At 41.1% G+C, this 27,636-nt stretch overlaps 1 protein-coding gene across 1 annotated transcript; it reads left to right on the top strand.

The window, feature by feature from the left end:
- LOC138948788 (paired box protein 6 homolog) lies at positions 1-27,636 on the top strand. The gene is made up of 6 exons (XM_070320400.1): positions 1-315; positions 1,731-1,898; positions 22,720-22,875; positions 23,564-23,911; positions 24,181-24,362; positions 26,073-27,636. Exons 2-6 carry the CDS (start codon positions 1,733-1,735, stop codon positions 26,646-26,648), a joined length of 1,428 nt encoding a protein of 475 aa, XP_070176501.1. The 5' UTR covers positions 1-315; positions 1,731-1,732; the 3' UTR covers positions 26,649-27,636.

Below are 27,636 nucleotides of genomic sequence, written 5' to 3'. Positions count from 1 at the left end.
TAAAGAGAGCGGATGCCCTACGCGAGCGCGCGAGCACGGGAAACCCATTGTCAATTTCATTGCCAGTTTCCTCCGCTCAATTGTCAATCAATCGGCCCGTGAGCGAAAATTGGCGGTAAAGCACGCGGAAATTGACTAGAGATAAGTGAATCTGGTATAAATAGTTGGGGAGTTAATGAAATAATTGCATTTCCCATCGTTTATCGGCTTTAAAGGACTTCGTCTGTGTGCACTTTCAGTTTTGGAGGGTCAAACATTTACTTACAACTTCATTGGGGTTCGCTTGGGTTTTTCAACGCCTGTCAGAATCAACAGGTAGGTTTGTTCAAGTTACCTGTGATTAGATTCGTGTGAACATTTGACTACATGTGAGGGCTTTTTATCATTTTTTTTATTGTTTAAATCTAGTGCACTTTATATTCATAATAAATAATCAACTAAACATAAATAACATACATACATCTGATTTAGAAAAAAAATTTGATTTTTTCCCCACTCTATATTTTGCGTATCGCATAAGGTTGTTTTTTTCCTTGACTGACAGTTTAGTGATTGTTGCATGTTTATTGAAGAGGAAAAAAACAGAAAGGAAAAAAACCCCAGAACAAATAGATAAACGAACACAGGGAAACCAGAGTATGCATAAAAATAATGCATACAATAAAAGCAGTTGGTGCAAATACTATGGTGTTTTTCCTCAATAATATATTTTAACTTTTTCTTTCATGCCTTGCTCAACATTTGAAATATAGATATAAATAGTACGGGGTTTGTGTTTCATGTATCTTTTATTTTGATCTTGTCTTAAAAAAAATTCCATTTTGTTGAGCTGGATTAATTCAAATATCACTCTTTAAAAATTAAACCTTGCAGAGTAGAAACAAATATAAGAAATTAATTGGAAAATAGACAAATGTATTTTCTCTAATCTTTTTCGGCCAGGGTTTATTTTCCTCTTGTTTCAAAATTCGTTAGTACGTGGATTATATTCATAATACAAAAAGAAAAGGCAGATGATAGTGATTTAATTGGAAAGTAACAAATAGACGATTACGCTTCTGCTCCCTAAGCTGCTGTTGCTGCTGATGTTAAATGACGATGATTATTTTAGATGACAGATTTTGAATGCAAATCGTCTATTTAGTTACTATTGTTAGGTTCTACTTTCCAGTTGTGACATTTCAAAGGGCAATACATTCAAGTGATGTAGCTTCAGAAATTGAATTAAGATATTGAATTAAGATTTTTTCGAGAGTATAACAATTTTCTCGTAAACTTCAGAAACAAATAAATATCCAAATTTAAAGTCCATATTTTGTTTAGCCTAAGAGGTCTTTTGACAATTTTAATTTTCTAGGGTTTGCAGATCTGTCATCTTCCCACATTCTAATAAACTACGGAGTTATTGATACACATTTCACTTATAACGAATCAAAAAACAAGAATGGTTTGTTATTGAAACGTTTAATTTATTACAAAACAAAACGTTACACTCACTGTAGTTCGCCTCAGCGGCCTTTTAAGAGGACAGACAGACAAACACTTATGATCCAGATAATAAACTTTTATGAGAAATTGTCCAAGAAACTGAATTAAATCAAGGAGTTTGTACTCGGCAATACATTTAAAACAGTTCTTGGAACTCAATTTTAATATTTTCTCTCTATCGTTTAATATAGTGAGTACAGTACTCGAAGCGCGGTTTTAATTTTTTCTCTCTATCGTTTCAGAAATGGAAGATCTGCTAACAAGCTCTGCGCTGAGCACTATGACGTCATCATCACGTCGCGATATGACGTCATTGATGGGTTTGCCGTTTCCTTCTCCATTGTTGTTGAGAACTGCCGTGGATCCCCGCTCACCACCGGTTCCCCGGGACTACTTCAACCGCCTGTGGAGTGAGTTGTTTTGCATGTTAAAGTTTGATGAATTTTGTATGTTTAAATAAAAAGAAAACACACCAGTAACCAGGTTAGGTACTTTTTATTTATTTTATCAATATTTCGGCATGTAACTATCTTCTTCAGGATGGTATGGAAATAACGGAATGACGGCACGTGATCTACAGTGTAATGTATTGTCATGATGATTAATGACGTCATATTATTTCTCGCGCGTTCTTTGTGTGTCAAAAACACCTTCCTTTACGCACAAAAACAGAAACTTTCCTTCACGCAGCCCGGTATCGTTTCTTTGTTTATTTTTGTATGGTTTATTTTTGTTTCAATCTTCTTTGGTTTCCTCATTGATACATCCACTTATATCCTCCCAAAGGTTTGCTCAAATAAAATCCTTATGTTGGTGTGGTTGGATGTTTGTTCTCCAAATGTCTTGCGAGGTTCTTTTTTATGTCTTGCTATTTTTTTCTCATTGAGGTAAAATTATCGGTAGTATTTTCTCGTCAAAGTTACATTTATGTGTGTACAAATAATCTGTGCAGTTGCATTTCTCTGCAGTGCCACGCGATAGGCCTTCTCTTTAATAATTATACAATTGTACAAATAACTGATTTCGGCCATTGGCCTATCAACTCTATACTGCATGCATTTCATTCAACACATGCTTTTCTTTGCTCGCCTAGCTAACTATGCAAGAAAGTATTTGTTCAAAAGAAAATGGAGTTTTAAGTATTGTGATGGTTCATAAAAACGGCATTGATGAATATTTTTCAAGTATAGTGGTATTTCAAGTCCCCCCTAAATCTAAATCGGGTAGGCCTTTAAGAGAGAGGACATTTTTATAACATTCGTAGGGCGGGGATGTAGCTCAGTCGGTAGCGCGCTGGATTTGTATCCAGTTGGCCGCTGTCAGCGTGAGTTCGTCCCCACGTTCGGCGAGAGATTTATTTCTCAGAGTCAACTTTGTGTGCACTCTCCTCGGTGTCCGAACACCCCCGTGTGTACACGCAAGCACAAGACCAAGTGCGCACGAAAAAGATCCTGTAATCCATGTCAGAGTTCGGTGGGTTATATAGAAACACGAAAATACCCAGCATGCTTCCTCCGAAAACGGCGTATGGCTGCCTAAATGGCAGGGTAAAAAACGGTCATACACGTAAAATTCCACTCGTGCAAAAAACACGAGTGTACGTGGGAGTTTCAGCCCACGAACGCAGAAGAAGAAGAAGAAGATAACATTCGTTATTCTACTGATAATCTGAGAAAACAGATCTGAAAAGCAGACTCATTCTCGTGAAGCTCGTTCGGCTGACCGTCTCAGATCTGCCCAGTCTTTTACGTGAGATAAGAGCACCATTTCACCTGGTCACATACAAAAACTCAACACTTTGACTGCTTCACGCGATGAGTTGGATTTTTATTTTATTTTTTTATTTTTTGGGGGGCCCGGGTAGCTCAGGTGGTAGAGCACTGGACTTGTGATCGAAAGGTCGCTGGTTTGAATCCGGGCCGGGACGGACACGGGTCAACTTTATGTGCAGACCCAGAGACGGTATCCATCTCCCAACCCCGTGTCACCAAAATGGCGCGTTAAAGATCTTGCTCATTCTACCATAAGTGCAGATGGTTGATACCACCTAAACACGCATACATCAAAAGCCGTGAGGGCGTAAAAACTCGAATCGTATTTACAATTCATGTCCAATATAGGCAATTAAGACCTGACGGACAATAAGCCCCTGAAAATTTACTTTTTTTTGGGGGGGGGGTTGGAGTTTTGGGGATTAATTAATTCCTTAAAAGTCCACGAGTGGCTTTTAGGAAATGAATTCATAAATACATTCCCAGTTTGCACCGAGAGCACCCAGGCTGTTTTTTTTTTTTTTTTTTTTTTTGTTTTTTTGACCTCAGTTGCATGCAAGGCTGCTTCAACCCATCTTTTTTGCCTCTTTCGTCTTTTTTTTCTTTCTTTTTGGGCGGTGAGCATATCCTTCTTCATTGGTCTAAACCCAGGCTGTTGATCTTTTGTACTTGATCAAATGGAGGGATGGCTTTATACCATGGGAAAGCATCGGCAGATCTGAGACGTTTAGCCGAACTGTTATGGAGAGAACGAGTGTGCAATCAATGTAGAGAGGGAGCCTTATCTTTCTTCTTCTTCTTCTGCGTTCGTGGGCTGAAACTCCCACGTACACTCGTGTTTTTTGCACGAGTGGAATTTTACGTGTATGACCGTTTTTTACCCCGCCATTTAGGCAGCCATACGCCGTTTTCGGAGGAAGCATGCTGGGTATTTTCGTGTTTCTATAACCCACCGAACTCTGACATGGATTACAGGATCTTTTTCGTTGCGCACTTGCTCTTGTGCTTGCGTGTACACACGGGGGTGTTCGGACACCGAGGAGAGTCTGCACACAAAGTTGACTCTGAGAAATAAATCTCTCGCCGAACGTGGGGACGAACTCACGCTGACAGCGGCCAACTGGATACAAATCCAGCGCGCTACCGACTGAGCTACATCCCCGCCCGAGTGAGCCTTATAAAATGGAGTGTCTTGAAACAGAGGTTTCACTGCACCGCGAAAATCAGTGAAAAATCAACAATCATTTTTGAAGATGACTTCTTGATTGGTTCAGCCCATAGTTCAGCCACATTGAAAGTCACCGAGGATATCGTTTTCAAATTTGTAAGAGTTTTTTTTCTCTCCAAGTTCTGTCTTCTTTCTTATTGTATGCGGTATGCATGGTTCAGATCACGCAAATGAGACAGTGACAAAAGGTCAGGTGTCATGTCTACTGTCCCGAATGACACACGATTGCTGACATTTCACCATTGCCAACAGAATAAACAAATAAGAAATAGGTAGAAAATGAATGTGAAAACTGACTTTAATTGTTGATCAATATTTTCTATACCACTAACAAATAATCTACTTACACATAGCTGTTTGGCAAATGTATGTTGCATGGGACACACTGACATGAAAGTGGAAGATGTTTTCCCTCTAGAGAAACTACATATCAAGTTACACTTTTTGTGCTCTTCCATTCCAGTTGGCAATCAATTGTTAACGCATGTTATTAGAAAAAATAGAACGAAAACAGATTAGATAGAATGAAAAATGTACTGGTGATGTCATTTGGGACATACTGACATGAAAACGTCACCTTTTGTCATTGTCTCAAATATCAATCAGCAAACGAAATAACGAAATGCGCTCAACACGGAAAAGAAATCATCAGACACAAGGAGGGGGGGGGGGGGGGGGGGGGGGGGGGAGAGAGGTTTTGGTAAATCCGCAGTGAAATATTACGCTTTTAATCCAAACTCAACCATCTATCTAACTCAGAAAACATGTGCATTGAAAAAACAAACAAACCCAAAAACAAATGGTTTTTTTCCAAACACTTTTTGAATGTTACTTGCTTGAAAAATGACAAGAAAACAACTAAGAAAAAGAAAGGACGCACACACGCGCACACGCACGCACATTACACGCAAGCACTCATGCATGCACAGACGCACACATCCACAGACACAGACAGAGTTTAAAACACAAGTCTGCCGAAAAGAAAGAAATATCACGAGCTTTAAAAAATTGTTATGAACTAAGATGCAAACACGAAGAATAGTAAAGATCGAAAGTAACAAATAAATTTACCTTTTTTTTTGTTTAGATAACCTCGGCACATTTACACATGTCGGTATATTAAACCAAATGATGTTCACAATAAAAGAAGAAGAAACGGAAAAGGGAAAACCAAAAAGGAAAGGAAAGGAGACAGAAGACGAAAATTCTACTTGCAAGATATAAACAAGTCGCGTAAGGCGAAATTACTACATTTAGTCAAGCTGTGGAACTCACAGAATGAAACTGAACGTTGTCCGCCGCTAGTGCAAAAGGCAGTGAAAGTGACGAGCCTGTTTGGCGCGGTTGCGGTTGCGCTGTGCTTCATAGCACGCTTTACTGTACCTCTCTTCGTTTTAACTTTCTGAGCGTGTTTTTTAATCCAAACATATCACATCTATATGTTTTTGGAATCAGGAACCGACAAGGAATAAGATGAAAGTGTTTTTAAATTGATTTCGAAAATTTAATTTTGATCATAGTTTTTATATTTTTAATTTTCAGAGCTTGTTTTTAATCCAAATATAACATATTTATATGTTTTTGGAATCAGAACATGATGAAGAATAAGATGAACGTAAATTTAGATCGTTTTATAAAAAAAAAATTTATTACAATTTTCAGATTTTTAATGACCAAAGTCATTAATTAATTTTTAAGCCACCAAGCTGAAATGCAATACCGAAGTCTGGACTTCGTCGAAAATTGCTTGGCCAAAATGTTAATCAATTTGATTGAAAATTGAGGCGTGTGACAGTGCCGCCTCAACTTTTACAAAGAGCCGGATATGACGTCATCAAAGACATTTATCGAAAAAAAGGAAAAAAAACGTCGGGGGATTTCATACCCAGGAACTCTCATGTAAAATTTCATAAAGATCGGTCCAGTAGTTTAGTCTGAATCGCTCTACACACACACACACGCACAGACAGACAGACAGACAGACAGACAGACACAGACAGACAGACAGACACACACACACACACACACACACACACACACACACATGCAAGAAAGCGAGACCCTCGTCTCGATTCCCCCTCTACGTTAAAACATTTAGTCAAAACTTGACTAAATGTAAAAAGGAAGTTATAAGCCTATCCACACATGTACATATGCATACAATTACATGCAAATCAAAACAGCCAAAACAGGTTATAAAAGCCAACGCATTGCACACAAATCACATTTAGTGTATCATCAACTCATGTCCCTAAAAGGAAAATTTCATGTGAGGACGTTAAAGACCCCCTAGTTAGTTAAAAAAATCACTCTACTTATACAACACTATTTATACGTACTTCAAGGTCGCTCAGCGTAACCAAGCGTTTTCCATTCCATGTGTCATTAACCCATAACATACCAATTTACATTAACGCTTACATGCCTCGTCATCTGCTGAAAGAGCAATTTAACGTTACAGAGGCGACAGCAGTGCATGCTAAAGCTAATTGTTCCTCGGATTATCTAATCGGTAATATCTGAAATTGGGTTTTCATTGAAACAGCAGTGGAGGGTATTTGCAAAGTCGATTGGCCGATGTGAGAGATTTGTTTACATATGTTCGATTGTTACATGGTCTTTGTCGCGCAACTGTGCGTATTAATCATATTTTGTGCGAGAATGAGAGTCTGACAAGTAGGCTACACGTACAGTCAAACCTGTCCATAACGAGTACCAACCAAAAGACTGACCTACAGTGGTCGTTCTAGACAGGTGGTCGAGATGAAAAGGTAGATTAGGAAGGAAAAAACTTTTCTTTTTTACATTTAGTCAAGTTTTTTCACACGATGCTGCCAGAATAAGCTAAACTTGATTTTAAGAGATCTTTCCTTGGAATGGGGACATTGAACTTTCGGTTTGGTTTGGCTTGAAATTTTGCAATAAAAGCAATTGTCATCATTTTCACGAGTTTTCATTCACAAGCATCTGGGAAATAAATGTCATGTTCCCCGGGGAATAAATGCCCAGTTACCATAGTTACAGAAAGCAGGTTACATGGATATTCAAAACCAAACCCAATAGAAACGCTCGGGGGTTCATCGGCTCACAGGTGAGAGGGAAAACAAGAGAAAAGCGACTCACTCATCTTTGCTTTCTGCTATTCCTTGCTCTCGATTCGTCGCACGTTTAATCCACATATCTGCTAAGAGATGTCACGAACCGAGACAGTGCCGCAAACAAGCAACTCTTCGAAACAGCGGGGCAATCCCATCGCAAGCAAATGCAAAATGTAGGTCATTCTTTGCAATGAAACGCCCGCTGTCGGCCCAAAGTCGAAGACGCGTACTGCTGGATTCACACACCATTCAGTTAGTCGGAACCTACAGAACTTTTCTTCCTCAAACCTGACATACTTGTCTCAACATGTCATCAAATTAATACACAGATCTCCTTGACTCGCTTTCACTTGTACTTGTAGCGCCTTCACTCTCGCGCCTGCCTTCAGTGATTGCAACAGCGTGGTGGGGCCCCAAAAACGGTATTTTCAAAACCAAACTCGCGTTTCAACTCATGGCTCCCTCTGTTGATGATGCAATTATTTTCGCGCTACCAAAATGATGACAAAAACGATGTTTGATGGGTTGTTGTCAGACAAGCTTTTTTTGTCGGTCCTCGGAGGGCATATCGACTTTTGTTTCATATTTATTGACCGCGGCCTTCGGCCTTGGTCAATAAATATGAAACAAAAGATGATATGCTCCCCCTCGGACGACAAAAAAGCTGGTCTGTCAACAACCCATCAAACATCTTATAGTGGTGCACGGCCGGAAAGGATTTTGTGAAGGAGCACGCCTTTATTTATTCTAAATCGAATACCACACACACGCACACAGAATACTTTCTAGATGTACATAATTATGTATAACCACACTTGGTATAAGCTTAGCTTGTTGTGTGGTCACAAATGTTTATATCTGCTATACCATGCCACCCTGTATTTTCGGAATAAAATCTTGTTTAAACCAAGAACAAAATCTCAGTCGAAGCGAACAAGAATATTTGTGTGTGTCGTTCCACATTGTTGAAAAGAACACACAAAAAAAACCAAAAAAACCAACCTTGTCCATGTCAGTAGTTCTAGGACAGAAGTTTCGTCTGTTTTGAATTGAATTGAATAGAATTCAGTTCGGTTCAATGAAATTTAATTCAATTCAATTCAATTCAACTGAATGTTGTTTTATTTTAATGTAATGTTTTAATTTCATTAAATCACGTTCATTTAATTCTATTTTTCATTTAATGAAATTAATTTTACTTAATTATCCGGCTAAATAAATAGCTTACGGTGTACCGAGCACAGGAAACCCCCCTGCACCTTCAACCGTTTATCACTCCATTTATTACAATACCCGCTACAGTTGTCTCCTTTGATGCAACACTGAAATGCCTGAGTGCCGCGACAAAAGGTAACATTTTCACCGCCTCATCTCTCGCTATACACTGTAAATGACTAAAGGGCGATTAAGATCTCTACGGGTTGTTTCTCTAAGCTGTTGACAATTCAATAAACTGTGGAACCCACCTTCTAAGACTCTTAAATATATGAGAAGGTCTTAATATGCTGGTAAAAGTGCAATGGTTGTGACAATGATATATGAAAAAGTGAGGTCTTAAAAGGGAGGAAGTACCAAAACGATCGGGAGGGGGGGGGGATGAGCGGGGGGGGGGGGGGGGGGCATTAAAAGGGACGTTCCACTGTGTGACAAGCTTAAACTTTCTGCGTCGACGCGCAATACCTGATCTCGATCTCCATCCATCTCTTTAGCTACTATACCATGTACCAGGTAACAGCTCAGTCCCATACGAGGCTCATCATCCACGGTATTGCTCAGTAGGCTCATCACTTCAGCCCTATCCGCAATACACCCATAACTCAACTCTCGCTCGTCTCATTATCAAGCCCCTCATCTCTTCATTTCGCCAGTCATCGTTTTGACTTGGACAATCCAGCAATCGCCGAGCGGCGATCTCCATTCGCAGCGCCAGTCGTCAGTCAAAGCTTTCATCTTTTCATCATGGGCTGTCACAGCCACTGTGCCGCCCCCTTTGTGCCCCGCCAACACCTGTTGCCCCGGGCAACCGGCCCACCTGTTGACACCTTCGTCTGTTTCCTTACGTAGTCTTCTCTTGTCTGGGTTGATTGTTCCGGCGTTTGTTCTCCGATAATCAGCGATGCCATCTGTTTATTTGGTAAAATTCAAGAACAGTGGTTTCCCCAATCAGTCTAGCTATCTCCGTCAATAGACAGTTATGTCCCTGGCTTTATCTTAAAAAAAAGAGTTCAAGAGCAGTGTCCCAAATTGAACTTTCGCGGTCCACAGTTCGTCATATTGTACTGTCCCTTGACCAGGCTAACAAAGTTACAGAATTTCAAAGTCAAAATTATTGCTTTTAACCACGGATGATTTTGCCTTAGTTTCAACCACAGAGATATAGATACTATATCTGTGGTTTCAGCACACAACCACTGTTCTCTCCGTCTGTAAATAGTGGTACATTGTAACATCTTCCTGCCAATTTGGATTGCAGGGCAGGTAGATGTGCAGTTTAACCTTTCCCCATCCATCCAGTGGAGCTAGGTTGTATGCCCCCCCACCCAACCCCACCCCACCCCCGCTGAAAATTAAATTGAAAAAAAGGCACTCAGCCACAACTACAAAACACTGATTTGAAAATCATGTAGCACCACGTTTGAACAGACATTTTGTCAGAGTTAATGACTTCTTTCCATTCCGTATATACTGTCAGTATCCTTCAAAACGATGCAAAGTTGCTCTCATTATCACTGTACCACCTGCGAAGCTGCCACCAACAACACGCGAAATTAAAAGGAAATAATAATAATCTCGCAGTCAACCCGAACAGGTGATCGCGCGTGCTCTGCTCGAAGCCTGGGCGCGCCGGACTGAGCGGAAACGTGTCAGAGCGCATGCGCATTTCCATGAAGTACCGAGACACAATCCGCGGGAAACGGCAACAAAGTCGTCTGCCGGTGGAACATCTGTTTGTTTGGATAATCAGCCTCGCGACAGCAACACGCGCCGGAGGACAGGGGGAAAACAAAAGGATGCCTGTGTTGAATGTCCATCGATTTTGTCCACAAAGGGGCTTAGCGACGGACCGAGAACCTGAGCTTGCTAATACAGCCAATTTACTTTGTAGCCAAATGGCACGAACACGAGGTATCGTTTGTCGGAACATGGTGCAGAAAATAAGAGACGCTTGTCGCGGGTGTTGTTTAGTTTGCACGGCTTGCCGAGTTGTGATCGATTGAGTGACTGAGGAGTAACAGATTTAGTATGTCAGGGGGTTGGGGTGGGGGGAGGGAGAGGGGGGGGGGGGTGTTTTGGTGCCGGGGTGGGGGGAGGGGGTTGAGAGGAGAGAGGGAGAGAGAGACTGAGAGGGGCGAGAGATAGAGAGATAACTCAGGACTCCATTACGTAAGGATAAAGGTTTTAGTATTAGTCTAATCTTCCAACCTGTCCTTTAAACATGTACAGAGAATAATTATAAACGAAAGCAAAAGACTGCAAAACGGCGAGAAAGAGAGACAAGTCGCGTAAGGCGAAAATACAATATTTAGTCAAGTAGCTGTCGAACTCACAGAATGAAACTGAACGCAATGCCATTTTTTCAGCAAGACCGTATACTCGTAGCATCGTCAGTCCACCGCTCATGGCAAAGGCAGTGAAATTGACAAGAAGAGCGGGGTAGTAGTTGCGCTAAGAAGGATAGCACGCTTTTCTGTACCTCTCTTTGTTTTAACTTTCTGAGCGTGTTTTTAATCCAAACATATCATATCTATATGTTTTTGGAATCAGGAACCGACAAGGAGTAAGATGAAAGTGTTTTTAAATTGATTTGGACAATTTAATTTTGATAATAATTTTTATATATTTAATTTTCAGAGCTTGTTTTTAATCCGAATATAACATATTTATATGTTTTTGGAATCAGCAAATGATGGAGAATAAGATAAACGTAAATTTGGATCGTTTTATAAATTTTTATTTTTTTTTACAATTTTCCGATTTTTAATGACCAAAGTCATTAATTAATTTTTAAGCCACCAAGATGAAATGCAATACCGAACCCCGGGCTTCGTCGAAGATTACTTGACCAAAATTTCAACCAATTTGGTTGAAAAATGAGGGCGTGACAGTGCCGCCTCAACTTTCACGAAAAGCCGGATATGACGTCATCAGAGACATTTATCAAAAAAATGAAAAAAAACGTTCGGGGATTTCATACCCAGGAACTCTCATGTCAAATTTCATAAAGATCGGTCCAGTAGTTTAGTCTGAATCGCTCTACACACACACACACACACACGCACGCACGCACGCACACACATACGCACATACACCACGACCCTCGTTTCGATTCCCCCTCTATGTTAAAATATTTAGTCAAAACTTGACTAAATATAAAAAAGAGAGAGAGAGAGTCAATGTTGTCTGTGTGCTAATCTCAACAAAAATGTTCAAATTAATTATGTAATTTAACAACACTAAATGGAGATGACGTCTAAGAACAGTTGACCATTTCAAGTCATTTAGAGCTGTGAGAAAAAACAACAAAGATGAAACAAAACACGCACACAAAACAAAAAGTAAAAGAAAAAAACCTCCAACAACAAAAAGAAACGTAAATGGGGATCCCGTTGAATTGCTACAATCTGTTCTCAATATCCTGTTATTTTAGAAGCTTGAATACTTTTTGGGAGAGGCATTCTAGCCTTTTCAAAATTCTGATTTTTCTTTCAACACGGAATAAATAAAATAAAAAAATGGAAAAAAAAGGGTCACGCCGGAATTATGACTCTCCCGCGCCGATCTCAAATTTGGACACGAATGTAAATCAAAGAATAAATCACAGTTGGCCTTGCTTTTCATAGCTAATTATGGCTATAAAAATACAATACTTATGACTTTTGTTTGGAGCACATGACAAAGGGCATTTTAAAGACTTGATTAAATCTGCGTATTCTGTGTTTGTTCAGCTTCAATGCGTGAATTGTATTTACTCTTTTTGTTGTGACGGTAGTCTTTGTTGGGTCAGTGACAGTTGCGCCAGCGAACCCACATTTATTAATGTCTGATTCTGTCATAATAACTTCTAACGTTGTAGTTTGTCTGTTCTCTGTTCTTTTCGCGGCCCAGGACCCACTGCCATTGTGTGGTTTTCTGATCAAACAAAATTTACATGCAGGCAAGGTGTTACATTCGTAACGACTATTTTGCAGTGTGATGAATGGTTACAAAATAACAAACACTAGTTCTGTGAATTCGGTCAGATGCAGGTCTGTAGCAAGTAAATAAACGCAGTAAAATCGCAATAAAGGGAACGAACAAGATAACCAACCGTTACACATGCTCAAAAAAAGTGACGGAAAAAGGGAAAGTGGTATGACAAAAAAAAAAAAGGTCCCCAGCAATGTTTCCATATTTTTCACAATAAAAAAAGAGAATGGAACAAAACCAAACAAGAGAAAAAAGGCTAAACTAACATCAGCCTGACAAAAACACACCATTTTGCGAAGAAAATTAGTTTTTGATAACATCAAGAAAGAGAGAGAAGGCAATTCATTTTTATAATCTCATTAGCGAGCGAGCTTGAAAGAGAGGTGGCAACAGGTTGCGAGAAATCACACATTTACCGGGCAATATGACAGCGTTATCCACGGCGAGGGTCCAATGACTCGGCATGCGCATCCTATAAGGCCCCGCTTATCTGATAGATATTAACTTGTATTAGCCGCCCAGCTTGGCGCGCCCGGGAGTGGAGTTAATTAAACATCTACATTGTGAATATCTCACTCTCTCTCTATCTCTGTCTCTGTCTCTCTCTCTGTCTGTCTGTCTCTCTCTATCTCTCTCTCTCTCTCTCTCTGTCTGTCTGTCTGTCTCTCTCTATCTCTGTCTCTCTCCTTCACCCTCTCTCTCTCTCTCTCTCTGTCTCTCTCTCCCTCTCTCTGTTTGTCTCTGTCTCTGTCTTTGTCTCTGTCTCTGTCTCTCTCGCTCTCTCTCTCTCTCTCTCTCTCTCTTTGCTAACATGCAGTTCAGGTTGGCTCCTTCCAGCCCCTCCCATTCTCCTTTCAGCCACCAGGCCCCCCTCTCTCTCTCTTTCAGCCTAACTGTATTCTATTGTAGGGTCTAATGTCTTCCCTCCTTCTCTCCCCGCCCCCGTTTTATCTCTTCTATCCTAACGGTCGTTATTGTGATGTCTGCCTATGTCATCCCTCCTTCCCCCAGCACAACGGTTTTCAATTGCAATTTTTATCGTGTCTCCTATTTACCCCTCCCCCCCTCTGTTCTTCCTTCTGTGTGTTTGCTACTCTCTTTCTGTGTCTGCCTCCCTTCTCCCAAAGCCTTTTTTAATTGAGCCAAAGGTTGACTCCGCGAAGATTTTTTGACGAAAATTCAGTGCCGTGAGCTTCATGTGGTAGACTTCGGGAAGTTCACTTCGCCATATTTGTTATCTTTAGGGCCTTCTTCAATCTGCGAAGTCTTTCTTATGTGGACCCGAAATTCAGTGCCAAAGATTCGGGCAGCGAGCTTCGTATAGTAGGCTTCGTAAAGTCGACTTCGTCCAACTAATTTAAGGCTTCAATGCTTTCCTTAATTGAAACCCGAAGTTGACTTGTAGAAAACTCAGTGCCAAAAGCTTCGTGCAGTTAGCTTCGTGAATATCAGGTTTGACTGTCTCAGCTCTGTATCTTTTTTTTGTATCCAGCTTTCTAAATTGATCTTTCCCCGCGAATTCCACTTTTTAGACATGCACATTTATCACCGTTGTATGTTATTGGTTAATCTTTGTTTTTGTTAATATGTGTCTGAACTTATTCCGCCTAATGTGTTATCTGTCTGTCTGTCTGTGCCCTCTACGTTTTTTTTGTCTGTCCGTCTGTCTATATATCTATTGCAAGAGTGAGTGTGTGTGTGTGTGTGTGTGTGTGTGTGTGTGTGTGTGTGTGTGTGTGTGTGTGTGTGTGTGTTGATCTCCCTCTAACCGCACTGCTCTATTGCCGCTACCTCACATACAAAAACCACCAAAAAATTAAATAAAAGAATTGAAACAAAATAAAATAAAACAAAATAAAATGAAATAAAACAAAACAAATACAATAACATAACATCAAATAAAATGAAATAGACAGGTCACTTCTAATGACGCTGCCTTACATGAATAACAAACAAAACAATAAAAACAACCAAACAGAAAACAGAAACATTTTCCAACGTATTAACCTTGTGTGTGTATTCTGTGCACTTATCATAACTATGATAAGATTCACTCTCCCCAAAATATGAGTGCCCCAAGTCTTCTTCGTCTTCTTTTTCCTTTTATGCTTATTTTTTGTTCTCTCGTTGTCGTATTTTAAAAAATATTTTCGTAATCTTTTTTTCCATCCCTTTTCTGTTTGTTTTTGTATCTTGCTTTTCTGTTATAGTATTCTGAAATGAGTATTTCGATTTAGTCCGCCATCATGCTTACCACTGTTAAAAGTTTTCACTAGGATTGTTTAAAATAAGCACTATGCTTGAGTGAGAAATCCTAAATGTCAGCATATATTGTTTATTTCCTCCGAAAGCGGCGTATGGCTGCCTAAATGGCGGGGTAAAAACGGTCATACACGTAAAATTCCACTCGTGCAAACCACGAGTGCACGTGGGAGTTTCAGCCCACGAACGCAGAAGAAGATATATTGTTTATGTCATGATAAAAATTGAATAAAGTCTTGTTTACAAAAAAAAATAAAAAAAATATCAAAGCAAAATTCATTCGACCTTTGCATCCACCTCGATGCCTTTCGATAGACTCGACGACATGGACGACTCAGCCTAGCTCACACAGCGCGAAAAAAACACAAACATAAAATAAACCCCAACCCCAACTGGGGCGGGATCGGTGGAGCAGTGGGAAGCGGCCTTTAATAACTGACGCGCGACGCTGACGCGTGTGATTTATGCGCCATAAATGCGCGACGCACGAGCAGAGCGCGCGCGACGCACGCGGGGGTTGTCAACAGCCACCTACGTTGATGGGGCAATGTTTTGAAGCATCACGCAGCAGCTACCGTGAGGTGGGGGTGAGGGTGGGTGGGGTCAGCGTCACTAACCAGCGAAGCGCGTTGCTGATGGAGATAAGGGGTGTTATTAATAACGAACTCATGCAGTTAGTGTCAGTTAAACTCGATTTTGGACTTTACTGGATTTTTAGAATTTTTGGCGTAACGTCAACCTGTTTACTAATATCGCTTGGTTGGCTTGTCCGTGATCAACAGGGGGTGGCGTACAGGGGCGGATGGATTGTGGGAGGAGAGAGGAGGGGTGGAGAATTGAAAGGAGGATGGGGACATTTCGCACAAAAGAGATAGAAGAAGCGTCAAGCCCTGGATTTGGCACAGCGGGAATCAGTTCTGATTTGGCGGAACACAGCTAGAACTGCGATTTAGAGGGCAGAGGAGGTTTGCAAGTCTTTACGAGACACAATAGTTTATGTCAGAGGGTATATATTATGTTGTGCCAAATTCACGGAATTTCCGAATTCGCGTAATCGACAAAACGCTGCCCATTTCGCAAAATCGGCAGCGTTTTGCTGAAAATGCGAAATAGGCTTCTAAAATCTGCCCATTCGGGAGCCAATTTGGGATTTTAAATGTCTCAAATGCTTCAGGGATCATCACACGTGGACAGCTAGATCATAGAAAGAATAGATATCGCAATAATCGATCGTTAATTATGATACGTTACGGCAAAAAGAGTAGTTTTTCGTGCAGTTGTTTGAGTTATGCTCGACACAGACCAACACAGACCATACAAATCATGCTAGGGAGCTAAAGCAACGCAAACGCTATGTTTAGGTGACACAGCAAGTCACGGACTGGCTGCCGATTTTGTTAAATGATCAACATTTTAGAAGCCTTTATACATTTTCGGCAAAATGATGCCGATTACGCGAAATGGGTAAACCTGTTGCCGATTCCGCGAATTTAGATATTCCGTTAATTGGGCACGACATATATACAGGTACATGTATCTATAGATTTGGCAAACTGAAAGTTCGTTCGATAAAATTACCACGATTGTCCTTTTTACTGTCTGTTCCTTTATTATTTTTTCTTGTTGGGGGGGGGGGGGGGGGGGGGGATAGATTGGACAAAAGGTTTATGCTCGTGTACGGAACTAGCTTCGTTGGAGAAGAAAAGCCAGTTTAATGTACATTACGCAGGAAAACAGCCAGACTCCTTACTTCTTTTTATTCTCCAAAAAATCCGTGATATGCACCTGCACACAAGTAATACATTTCCCTGCCTTTATTAGGCGTATCGCAGTTCGGAGAAACAGGTGTTACACCAATGTTTGGGATTCGGGGGCTTTGAATGGGAAGGAGGCGCGGGTATGATTTTCCGGAGATACGAGAGTGACAAGAATGACTTTAGCATAAGAGATGTTATTGACGCCGTGAAAGTATGGAAGTCGATTTGTGTCTGAATGGAAGATGGGCGGTTCGGTTGTCGTCAGAGATAGGACACAATACAGAATGATAAAGGAAAAGTATTTGGTGTCACTGTACCAGTGACATGGCCGTGTAATGCGTTATAAATCGGGAGAGAGAGAGAGAGAGAGAGAGAGAGAGAGAGAGAGAGAGAGAGAGAGAGAGAGAGAGAAAGAGAGAAAGAGAGAGAGACAGAGAGAGAGACAGATAGGAACATACATCGGGAGAGAGAGAAAGAGAGAGAGAGAGAGAGAGAGAGAGAGAGAGAGAGAGAGAGAGAGAGAGAGAGAGAGAGAGATACATCGGGAGAGAGAGAGAGCGAGAGAAAGAGAGAGAGAGAGAGCGAGAGCGAGAGAGAGAGAGAGAGAGATACATCGGGAGAGAGCGAGAGAGAGAGACAGAGAGAGAGACAGATAGGAACATACATCGGGAGAGAGAGAAAGAGAGAGAGAGAGAGAGAGAGAGAGAGAGAGAGAGAGAGAGAGAGAGAGAGAGAGACTGACAGACAGACAGACGTAAATCGGGAGAATGAGGGAGGGAGTAAGAGAGAGCGAGAGGGAGAGAAAAAGAGATAGATAGAAAGAGAGAGAGCAGCAAACAATGTCTGAGTCAACATAATGCACACACAATGGCAAGGCGACACTTCGATGTAGTGGGGCTCCTATGTTGCAAAATCATTCAAATCATGCAACAAACACCAAATTAAGCAAATATGAAGAGTTTTATGTGCTTAACAAAACCTGATACAGAGCCATCGCGAAAAATAAAAAAATGGGTAGTTTTTAAACAATTTTTCAAAATGGCCGCCAGTGTAAACGGTTGGGTATGTTAGGCATATTTCACTTCATGTGATTAACAGCAAATTTGGCGTAAATGGACATTTGCTTTTGCTTAACAAAACCTGATACAGAGCCACCGTGAAAAAATTAAGAAATCAGTAGTTTTTTTACAATTTTCAAAATGGCCGCCAATAAAAGGGTATTTAGGCATTTTTGATGCTACAAGACATTCTCTTGCAATAGAAACTAACACAAACACATTTTTAAACAAAACAATACATGTATTGTTGGTGCAGAGAATGATTGGACGGTGTGGGTGGCAGGGTTGAAGAATTTGTGGATTACCTAAACTGTGCAAAAATAAATATATTGCACCAATTTTCATACCAAAACGAAAACATTCATTCCTGTGCTGTTATATTCAATGTATGCTATTGAGGGCACTCAACTTGGCTAACTGGAACACTTTTAAGATAAAAGGTGGCCTTTACATGGGTTATTTGACCGCCGCCCAAATAAGGATACCCCCAAAATAAAACTGATAAAAATGTAATGTATCAACTCAAAAGTCGACTAAAATTCATAATCGCTGTATTTCGAAAACGTTGTTTGTTCTCATGTGTTTACACAACTAGCACATTCCGGCAAGTGTCTATACTCAAAAGAAACTTTGGCAGTACTTGAAACAACCATCTGTCATATATACATGCGAAGTCAAAAATATGTGGGATGTAAGTCAACAAACCTGTGGCAGTTTTTAAAATATTATTTCGTGAAGATTTGAAAGTGTACTCAAACGGTTGAACTACGCCTCGTGCGTAGACACACATTCCTGAAAGTTTCAACGCAACCCACTTGGTCATTGCTAAAATACATGGATTTTAGTTGACTTGGGTATCCCTCAAATTTGACACATAAACATCTCATCCGTGAGATCGACACATACATCAGTAAGTACAATGGCACAACACTAGAAATATGCAAGATGGCGAAATAAAACAACCTGTTCTGGATGGATAATCAAGTTGACTTTCTCTTCGTATACAACAGTGACCCAGTTGTGCCTCAGGAATTGTCGTCGGCTTTTTAAAAGGTACCCGAAGTTTTTGTCACATCTCTTTGTCACGTCAAGGGTATCCTTATTTTGACGGCGTAAATGATGATGTTAAAAAAAAATGTGCCAGATAGCGAAGATGCGAGCCTTTAATGGCATAGACAGTTTGAATAAAATGACACAGGAATAAAAGTTTGAGTTGGGGTATGAAAATGGGTGCAATAATATTTTTGCACAGTTTAGATGCTGACAGTTTTCACAGGCATGCAAGCACATTTGCAGAGAGCTGTGCTCTGCAGTCCTTCTTAGCAGCATTTGCAGCGTTTTGTTGTACAGCTCTTCTTGCAGGCACACCTCATGAGTTCTCGGCACACGCTGGATACCTCTTGAAAGCTCGTCCAGAATGACTCCCACTTTCCAGCCTTGAACTGCCAGCCCACAGAGTTTGGAAGTCTAATAGGTAGATGGCTCTTCTCAATCTCATGTCCTGCAGCAGCACCTCACTTGTAAGGGGATTATGGTCAATTTGGCAGCTCTTTTTACTGAAGAGGTACCGTCTAGCACTGTTTACACCCAGTACGTTGCTGGTTTTGTCCTACAAATGTACACCAAAAAGCTCTTGTGCTGCCCTGTCAGTGGTACTCAGCTTACAAAGAGGAGCAGACAACCTGAAGAAAGTTTGAGTGACGTCTTCAAATGCTTGCCATACTTCCCAAGCCTTCTGATTCCCCAATACCATTGAAGAACGACATAGTGTCACAGCCTGTAAGGCTATGCAAAATGGGCAGACAGGGTGACTTCTCTTGGCCAATGGCTTTGGCAATGTGGCGATACACTTCACGAGCAGAAAAAAACGCAACACAGCTGGAATGAGAAGCAGACTGTCTGGCCTCCTCTACATCCATGGTGCAGGAAATCAGCCTGTGGTACCCTTCACACAAAAGATGAAAAGTGACATTTTTATTTGAATGTATTTGAATAATGTTTACTATCTCAGAGAGTCGGTCAAAGCCGGGTTAGCAAGTCTTCACACAACAGACCAAAATGAAAGAAAATTGTATTTCATGAATTCGTATAATTCTTACTGTTTCAGGTTAAAAAACAAACAAACACAGTTTCCAGTGACCCAACTGATTCTGGAATCTTTCTGACCGCTACATTTATTCGCTTCAAACAGTCGCTAACAGAATGTTGACCATAGTGAGGGTTCGTACGTTAACCCCATCAAATTCACAGAGGTCGCTTACAAATGATGTGCAAACATGTTCCAATTAATACAAATAAAAAAATCTTACTGTTAAGATGTATTAGGTAACAAACCTTGATACAGTAGTACTAGTGAAATCGGCTCCCTTCTGTGGCACCGGAATAAATGCAGAACGCTTGTTCCCAGGAACCGGCATGTGGTGTAACTCTTGTATATATCCTGTAAAAATAAAATTCACACCAATGCACGGTCAACTTAAAATAAGCAAAAGGATGAGAAACAAGCAACAACTGAACCAAAATTGTAAAACTCAAAGAGCGGTACCTCTTCATTTTTCAAAACCACTTATCTCATTTGATTAGCATACACTGTATGCTTTTGTCTGTTACCTACCGTCTTTGAAAGTTTGATCACAACACTGTAAAGACATGGGGAGTAGAGTGTTTTTATCTCCAGCTGGTCATCCTACTATCTGGCCTACCCTCACTCAGTTTTTGACTCTACCCCTCCCCACCTTATGGAAGTCCTTAACGTAGGCAGGACTAATCATTTATCATACCATGAACAATCTCTTTCTCCTCGCCTTTTATTCAAAGTTCGTTTAATCTGTTTAAAATCACCAGCGTGGCGATCATGATTTCCTTACTTGTAATCAACAGATAGATCTAGATCTATCAGCATCACAATCCAGCTGATGAGCTATTGCAAGATTACTCTGCATTTCAGCGCTTCACCCGATGAATAACAGACCCCAGGGGAGAATTAAACAGTAAAATGATGTGACATTGGTGAATGGATGCGTATTCTTGAAAACTTACCTTCAGAAACGTTGTTTTCGCTCAAATCAAAACACGCAATGTTGCGGAGGCCGCCATCTTGAATTTTCATGCTGCGGATATATAAAATTCTAAAAACGATCAAATTAAATACCAGAACACAAAAATACCCATAAGAGTATTTATGTCATGCATGTGTTATCAGCAGACAACTTCTGGTGCATGGTAAACCATTGAATTTTACATTTGCTGAGTTGGGAATATTTACTGCTGAGCGCTTTTGGTACGAATTTCGTCTGCTGTAAATGCAGCCTTTTATTCTCTATCAAAGACAAAAAAAAACGATTTCTGAAGTGGCTCTGTATCTGAAATCCCTTAAATAATTATAAGGAACAATACCACAAAGTATGATGTTTGTTGCAAGATGTGAATGATTTATGAGTGCGTCTGCAACATACGAGCCCCACTAATGTGTGAAAAATTAATTATCACATCGCAATATTGTAGTTCATGCGTGCTTGAGTTGTAAACCTGTTAAATGCTGAAGCTGGTTTACAGGCGCTTGTTTATTATCATAACATCAGCGTGTGACAAAAACGGAGCAGAAACACATAACTTTGTGCACAGCTGTGTAATTTCACTGTTAATAACAACGCGGAATCTGAGTACGAAGAGAAAGAGAGAGAGAGAGAGAGAGAGAGAGAGAGAGAGAGAGAGAGAGAGAGAGAGAGAGAGAGAGAGAGAGAGAGAGAAAGAGAGAGAGAGAGTGCACCGAGAGAGAGAGAGAGAGAGAGAGAGAGAGAGAGGGAGGGAGGGAGGGAGGGAGGGAGAGAGAGAGAGAGAGAGAGAGAAAGAGAGAGAGAGAGAGAGAGAGAGAGAGAGAGAGAGAGATTATAACGGTAATTATGGATACTTGCAAAACGCTTCCATCGTTAGGCATGGTTCTCTTCGAAGCTTCTGTGAATGCTTATCACCAGAACCGTCGGTTACCTTTAGATGTGCATGATACAGTAAACAAATATGAAAAGACCTTTCCCTCCAGTGTTTTACGATAGAACATGAGTTTTGGTCATTGCACGCTAGTATATTAAAGGCTCCACATTCTCTCTGACGTCGTCCCTATATAGTACGAAACGCAACTCACAACACAGCGCAGTGCAGCTTAACCCAAACACAACCCAACCTAACCGAACCCAACCGAACCCAACCAAACACATCTCAACAGACAACTGTGACATCACAACACAACAAAACACATCACAACACAGCGCAGTGCAGCTTAACCCAAACACAACCCAACCTAACCGAACCCAACCGAACCCAACCAAACACATCTCAACAGACAACTGTGACATCACAACACAACACAACACATCACAACACAGCGCAGTACAGCTTAACCCAAACACAACCCAACCTAACCGAACCCAACCGAACCCAACCAAACACATCTCAACAGACAACTGTGACATCACAACACAACAAAACACATCACAACACAGCGCAGTACAGCTTAACCCAAACACAACCCAACCTAACCCAACCCAACCGAACCCAACCAAACACATCTCAACAGACAACTGTGACATCACAACACAACACAACACATCACAACACAGCGCAGTACAGCTTAACCCAAACACAACCCAACCTAACCGAACCCAACCGAACCCAACCAAACACATCTCAACAGACAACTGTGACATCACAACACAACACAACACAACACAACTTTATTGCCTGGCGCTTGAAGTAATTTGTATTTTGGCTCGTCGTTCATGAATAACAAAACGTACACAACAAATGAAGGAAAACTGTACATAGACCTTAGCACTATACCATTAAACTATATATATTTGTTTTCCTCTACAGGCAGACTGTACGATCCTCTGTCAGTGCGCTGCAACAGCATAGGAGGCAGCAAGCCGAAGGTGGCGACCCCTAGCGTTGTGGCCAAGATCGAGGAACTCAAGAGAGACAACCCTACCATGTTCGCCTGGGAGATCAGAGACAGACTGCTATCCGAAGGTAACACTAACTAGGATAACAAAGAAAGAAACCAAGAAACGAACAATGAAAAAAAAAGAAAAAATACGAGAGCGATGATAGAAAGTATATAAACTTGGCCAAAAAATGATTACAACAAATTTCGGGCAGAAATCTTTAACCCAAAAGGTGATCCTGATAGTGAGGTGAACGGCCTTAACTGGCATATAAAGTAAATGAAATGCCTCTGGAATTAATGCTTTCATTTGGGTTCAAAATTTGTTGCATACATTTTTTTGCCCAGTTTAGTTGGCTGGTTGTTGGTTTTTCGTGTCCCTTCAATCTATTTTGCTTTTCGGGACCGATTCAATATTGTTTCCTTTCTAGGTTTACCTAATGGTGTGCGTGTTTGAAACGATTCACATGTAGAACTATCACAGTGAATCGAAGAAGGGTTCTAAATTAACCCATATCTTTTCACACTCATTAATTCAAATGTTTGCCAATCTCCTTTAAAACGTGAACAATCTTGTCCGGGAAACGTCAACGACAGCAGACGACTTTTTGTGACTATGGAGACGTCCCGCTCAGGTAATTAAAGCATCAGATAAATTCCAACAGTTCTGTACAGGCTTCTGCTCTTATTGTTTTTAATTCAACACTGGTGATATTTCGTGATTTTAAAAAAACCCAAAATCACTTCAAACACGTTTGTTTCTCATTGTTCCAGGAGTCTGCACTCAGGCTAACGTACCAAGCGTCAGTTCCATCAACCGGATATTACGTAACAGAGCCGCCGAGCGCGCCGCCAGCGAGTACGCCAAGATGGCGTCGCAAGTTCTGCAACCCATTTATCGTCCTTGGTTCACAGCGCCCCCGGCGATGACCTTCCCTGGTCCGTTTCCGGGGTCACCTTTCCTGAAGATGACAACCCCTTCACTGTCGGAAAATGTCGCCGTCCCTCAAGATCTGTCAGCTTCAGCTCGTACTGATCTGCAGGAGAACTGTGATGGTGGTGGTTGTGGTGCTTCCTCCGATGTGGATTTGGACGAGAAAGATGCGGACAATGCCGAAGATGGTAAGAGATATCCTTCTTCGTCTGTAAAACGTTTTTCTCTGTTATTTTTGTTTTGTAACGGAAAACTCATTATCATATATCTTTCTACTCGGTTTAATTTATTATATTTATGCTGCATTGTTCTGTGCAAACTATTGGAATAAATCACTTACAATATGATTACAGATAATAACTGCATCTCAAATAAAGACACACTCACTCAGAAACCCAATCTTCAATGCGTTCATTCACAGAACTGCAACGTTTACAACCTCTTCTTGGTCTCACAGAGCACTTTGACTCTCAAGAGTCGTATGACGACGGACCTCAGAAGCTTCGAAGGTCAAGGACGACGTTCACAGGAGAACAGCTGCACGTGCTGGAGAAGGAGTTCGAGAGGACACACTACCCTGGCGTAGCTGTCAGAGAAGCGCTTGCTTCGAGGACTGGACTATCTGAGGCAAGAGTCCAGGTAGGAATCAGATTTTTATTAAACTTTCTCGTGCAACAGGGTTTCACAATTTTTGTTTTAAATTTGGCTTCTGGCCCATATGACTTAGAAGCAGAACTCTTCTTTGTACAAGGCAGGATACTCTTCACACCTATGGGATAAGATGGAGGCGGATGGCTAGAGTTTAAATAAGTTCAGAACTCTTGTTTGTGCAAGGGCAGGCTAATACTCTTCAGACTGATGGGATAAGATAGAGAGGATGGTGGGTGGAGTTACCAGAACTATTTTTTGTACAAGGAAAAGGATGGCTAGAGTACAAGAAAGTTCAGAACTTTTAAAAACAATTGTTACAAGGCGTATACTCGTCAGACCAATGGGGTAAGATGGGGTATGGTGGGTGGAGAACAAGACGTATTTTTTTGTACAAGACTTTGTCCTCTCATGAATGGGGCACTGTTTTGACGAACATGATAGGTGGGACAACAGTACAGATGATTGAGGCCATAAGAACACGCTGCCACAACGCTAGAGAATCACTCACAATATGATTAAGATGTCCACGGTGCAATAGGGACACTCTTCTGATCACAGCGAGCGGGGAAAGAGCAGATAAGGTAGCTGACAGTTCAAGAGAATTTAAGAACGAGAAAACAAATAAATAAAATATCAAATATACCATCTTCAGAGAAGCACCCACCTTCAGAAGAGAAGTACATAAGTATCTGAGGGAAACGACAACAAGTCGCGTAAGGCGAAAATACAACATTTAGTCAAGCTGTCGAACTAACAGAATGAAACTGAACTCACTGCATTTTTACAGCAAGAGCGTATACTCGTAGCATCGTCAGTCCACCGCTCGATGCAAAGGCAGTGAAATTGACAAGAAGAGCGGGGTAGTAGTTGCGCTGAGAAGGATAGCACGCTTTTCTTTATCTCTATTCTTTTTAACTTTCTGAGCGTGTTTTTAATCCAAACATATCATATCTATATGTTTTTGGAATCAGGAACCCACAAGGAATAAGATGAAATTGTTTTTAAATCGATTTCGGAAATTTTATTTTAATAATAATTTTTATATTTGTAATTTTCAGAGCTTGTTTTTAATCCGAATATAACATATTTATATGTTTTTGGAATCAGAAAATGATGAAGAATAAGATGAACGTAAATTTGGATCGTTTTAAAAACAAATTATTTTTTTTACAATTGTCAGATTTTTAATGACCAAAGTCATAAATTAATTTTTAAGCCACCAACCTGAAATGCAATACCGAAGTCCGGCCTTCGTCGAAAATTGCTTTGCCAAAATTTCAATCAATTTGATTGAAAAATGAGGGTGTGACAGTGCCGCCTCAACTTTTACAAAAAGCCGGATATGACGTCATCAAAGGTATTTATCGAAAAAAGAAAAAAACGTCCGGGGATAGCATTCCCAGGAACTCTCATGTCAAATTTCATAAAGATCGGTCTAGTAGTTTGGTCTGAATCGCTCTACACACACACACGCACAGAGAGACAGAGAGACAGACACACACACACACACACACACATACACCACGACCCTCGTCTCGATTCCCCCTCTACGTTAAAACATTTAGTTAAAACTTGACTAAATGTAAAAATGAAAAAGAAAGACGAACATGAATTTTTTTACCCTTCATATTGGTGAAACATGAAATCTGTGGAGAGTATTTTGTTTAAAGTATTTTTAATGTGTTTTTGTTGTTGCAGGTATGGTTTTCTAACCGTCGCGCCAAATGGAGACGTCAGCAACGCCTGAAACTTCTTCAGTCGTCTCCGTCCTTCCTCCTGCGTTACCCCCCTTTGCACATGCCGCCATCAGCAGCGCATGCGCAACACGAATCCTTCCGCCTCCTGCACTCCCCACCAAGCGCAGCATGCAACCTGTCCGTCGGTACTTCCTCCCATCATGCCTCCTCCAACATGGTTTCTCAAAATTCCGTCCACTTTCCGCTCTCCTTCTCCCAGCCTGTCTTCTCGCCGAACTTCGCTTCTTCTCGATTGACGTCATCCTCCACGGCGAGACAGGAAACGCCGTCTCCGCCTGCGCCTGCGCAGCCCGGAGTCAAACGGTCTCTGGGTAGCGAACGTTCGGCTTTTACATCTATCGAGAGGCTGGTTGGACTTGGGAAGAGTGAAGAGAGCAGCGAAAAGACCAACAGTGGCAGTAACAACAACAACAACAGTCCTAAATACCTCGGCAGCCACTTCGACTACAACCACATCCACGACAGCGACAACAGCCACTGTAGCGACGACAGCCTGGACGTCGATGGAGAAAAGTAAACTTCAGTGTTAAGCCTCACATTTTTGGACCAAGTTTACTTCGCGAAAGGGGCTAAACGAACCTTTATTGGCACTGAATTTTCCGTAAAACGACTTTGCGAAGGCTTAGCGAAGCCGACTGAGTTGGGAGATCCTAGGATTTGTGATCCTAGGGTCACGGGTTTGAATTCAGGTCGGAACGGACATGGCGCAACTTGCTGTGCCGACTAAAAGACAGTATCCATGTCCCGCCGCCCTGTCACCACAGTGGTACATAACATACCTCGGTCATTCTGCTAAAAGTGCAGGTGGTGGATTACACCTAACCTCGCAAACACCTGGGTAGCGCGACTCTGTTGCTGCTAGCTTTCCACTGGGAGGAAGCAATCCGAATTTCCCAGGAATGGGATAATAAAGGTAAGAAGATGAAATGAAATGAAGTGCAATAGGGCGCGGCCGAATGAGCGAAGATGAAGAATTGTAGACGATTCAGCCTAACATTGGCGTTAAACTCTGAATGCTCTTCTCTAGCATTGACAAGAATCTCTACCATGTATTATTATATGAAGTCTTATATCGCGCGCGTATCTCAAGACTCGGACTCAAGGCGCAGGGATCTATTTATGCCGTGTGAGATGGAATTTTTTACACAATACATCACGCATTCACATCGACCAGCAGATCGCAGCCATTTCGGCGCATATCCTACTTTTCACGGCCTATTATTCCAAGTCACACGGGTATTTTGGTGGACATTTTTTTTTATCTATGCCTATACAATTTTGCCAGGAAAGACCCTTTTGTCAATCGTGGGATCTTTAACGTGCACACCCCAATGTAGTGTACACGAAGGGACCTCGGTTTTTCGTCTCAGGTTTTTGGATACGTTTCTCTGATTTGAATGTGTACGTACATTGATATAATTCGTTTGTTTATGACCGTAATAAAATGTCTTGAATAGCCTGAATGGCTGGGTATCGTGCAATATAAATAAAGTGTATGTATTTAA

The sequence above is a fragment of the Littorina saxatilis genome, linkage group LG15 (genome assembly GCF_037325665.1).
Source record: "Littorina saxatilis isolate snail1 linkage group LG15, US_GU_Lsax_2.0, whole genome shotgun sequence".
In the NCBI taxonomy this organism is placed as follows: domain Eukaryota; kingdom Metazoa; phylum Mollusca; class Gastropoda; order Littorinimorpha; family Littorinidae; genus Littorina; species Littorina saxatilis.
This window is presented reverse-complemented; position numbering and strand designations above follow the sequence as displayed.

Bases quoted from the DNA above. Each gene is read 5' to 3' on its own strand.
- LOC138948788 (XM_070320400.1), top strand. From the start codon at position 1,733: ATGGAAGATCTGCTAACAAGCTCTGCGCTGAGCACTATGACGTCATCA. The intron at 1,899-22,719 runs GTGAGTTGTTTT...TTTCCTCTACAG, and splicing joins CTACTTCAACCGCCTGTGGA to GCAGACTGTACGATCCTCTG. The intron at 23,912-24,180 runs GTAAGAGATATC...TTGGTCTCACAG, and splicing joins TGCGGACAATGCCGAAGATG to AGCACTTTGACTCTCAAGAG.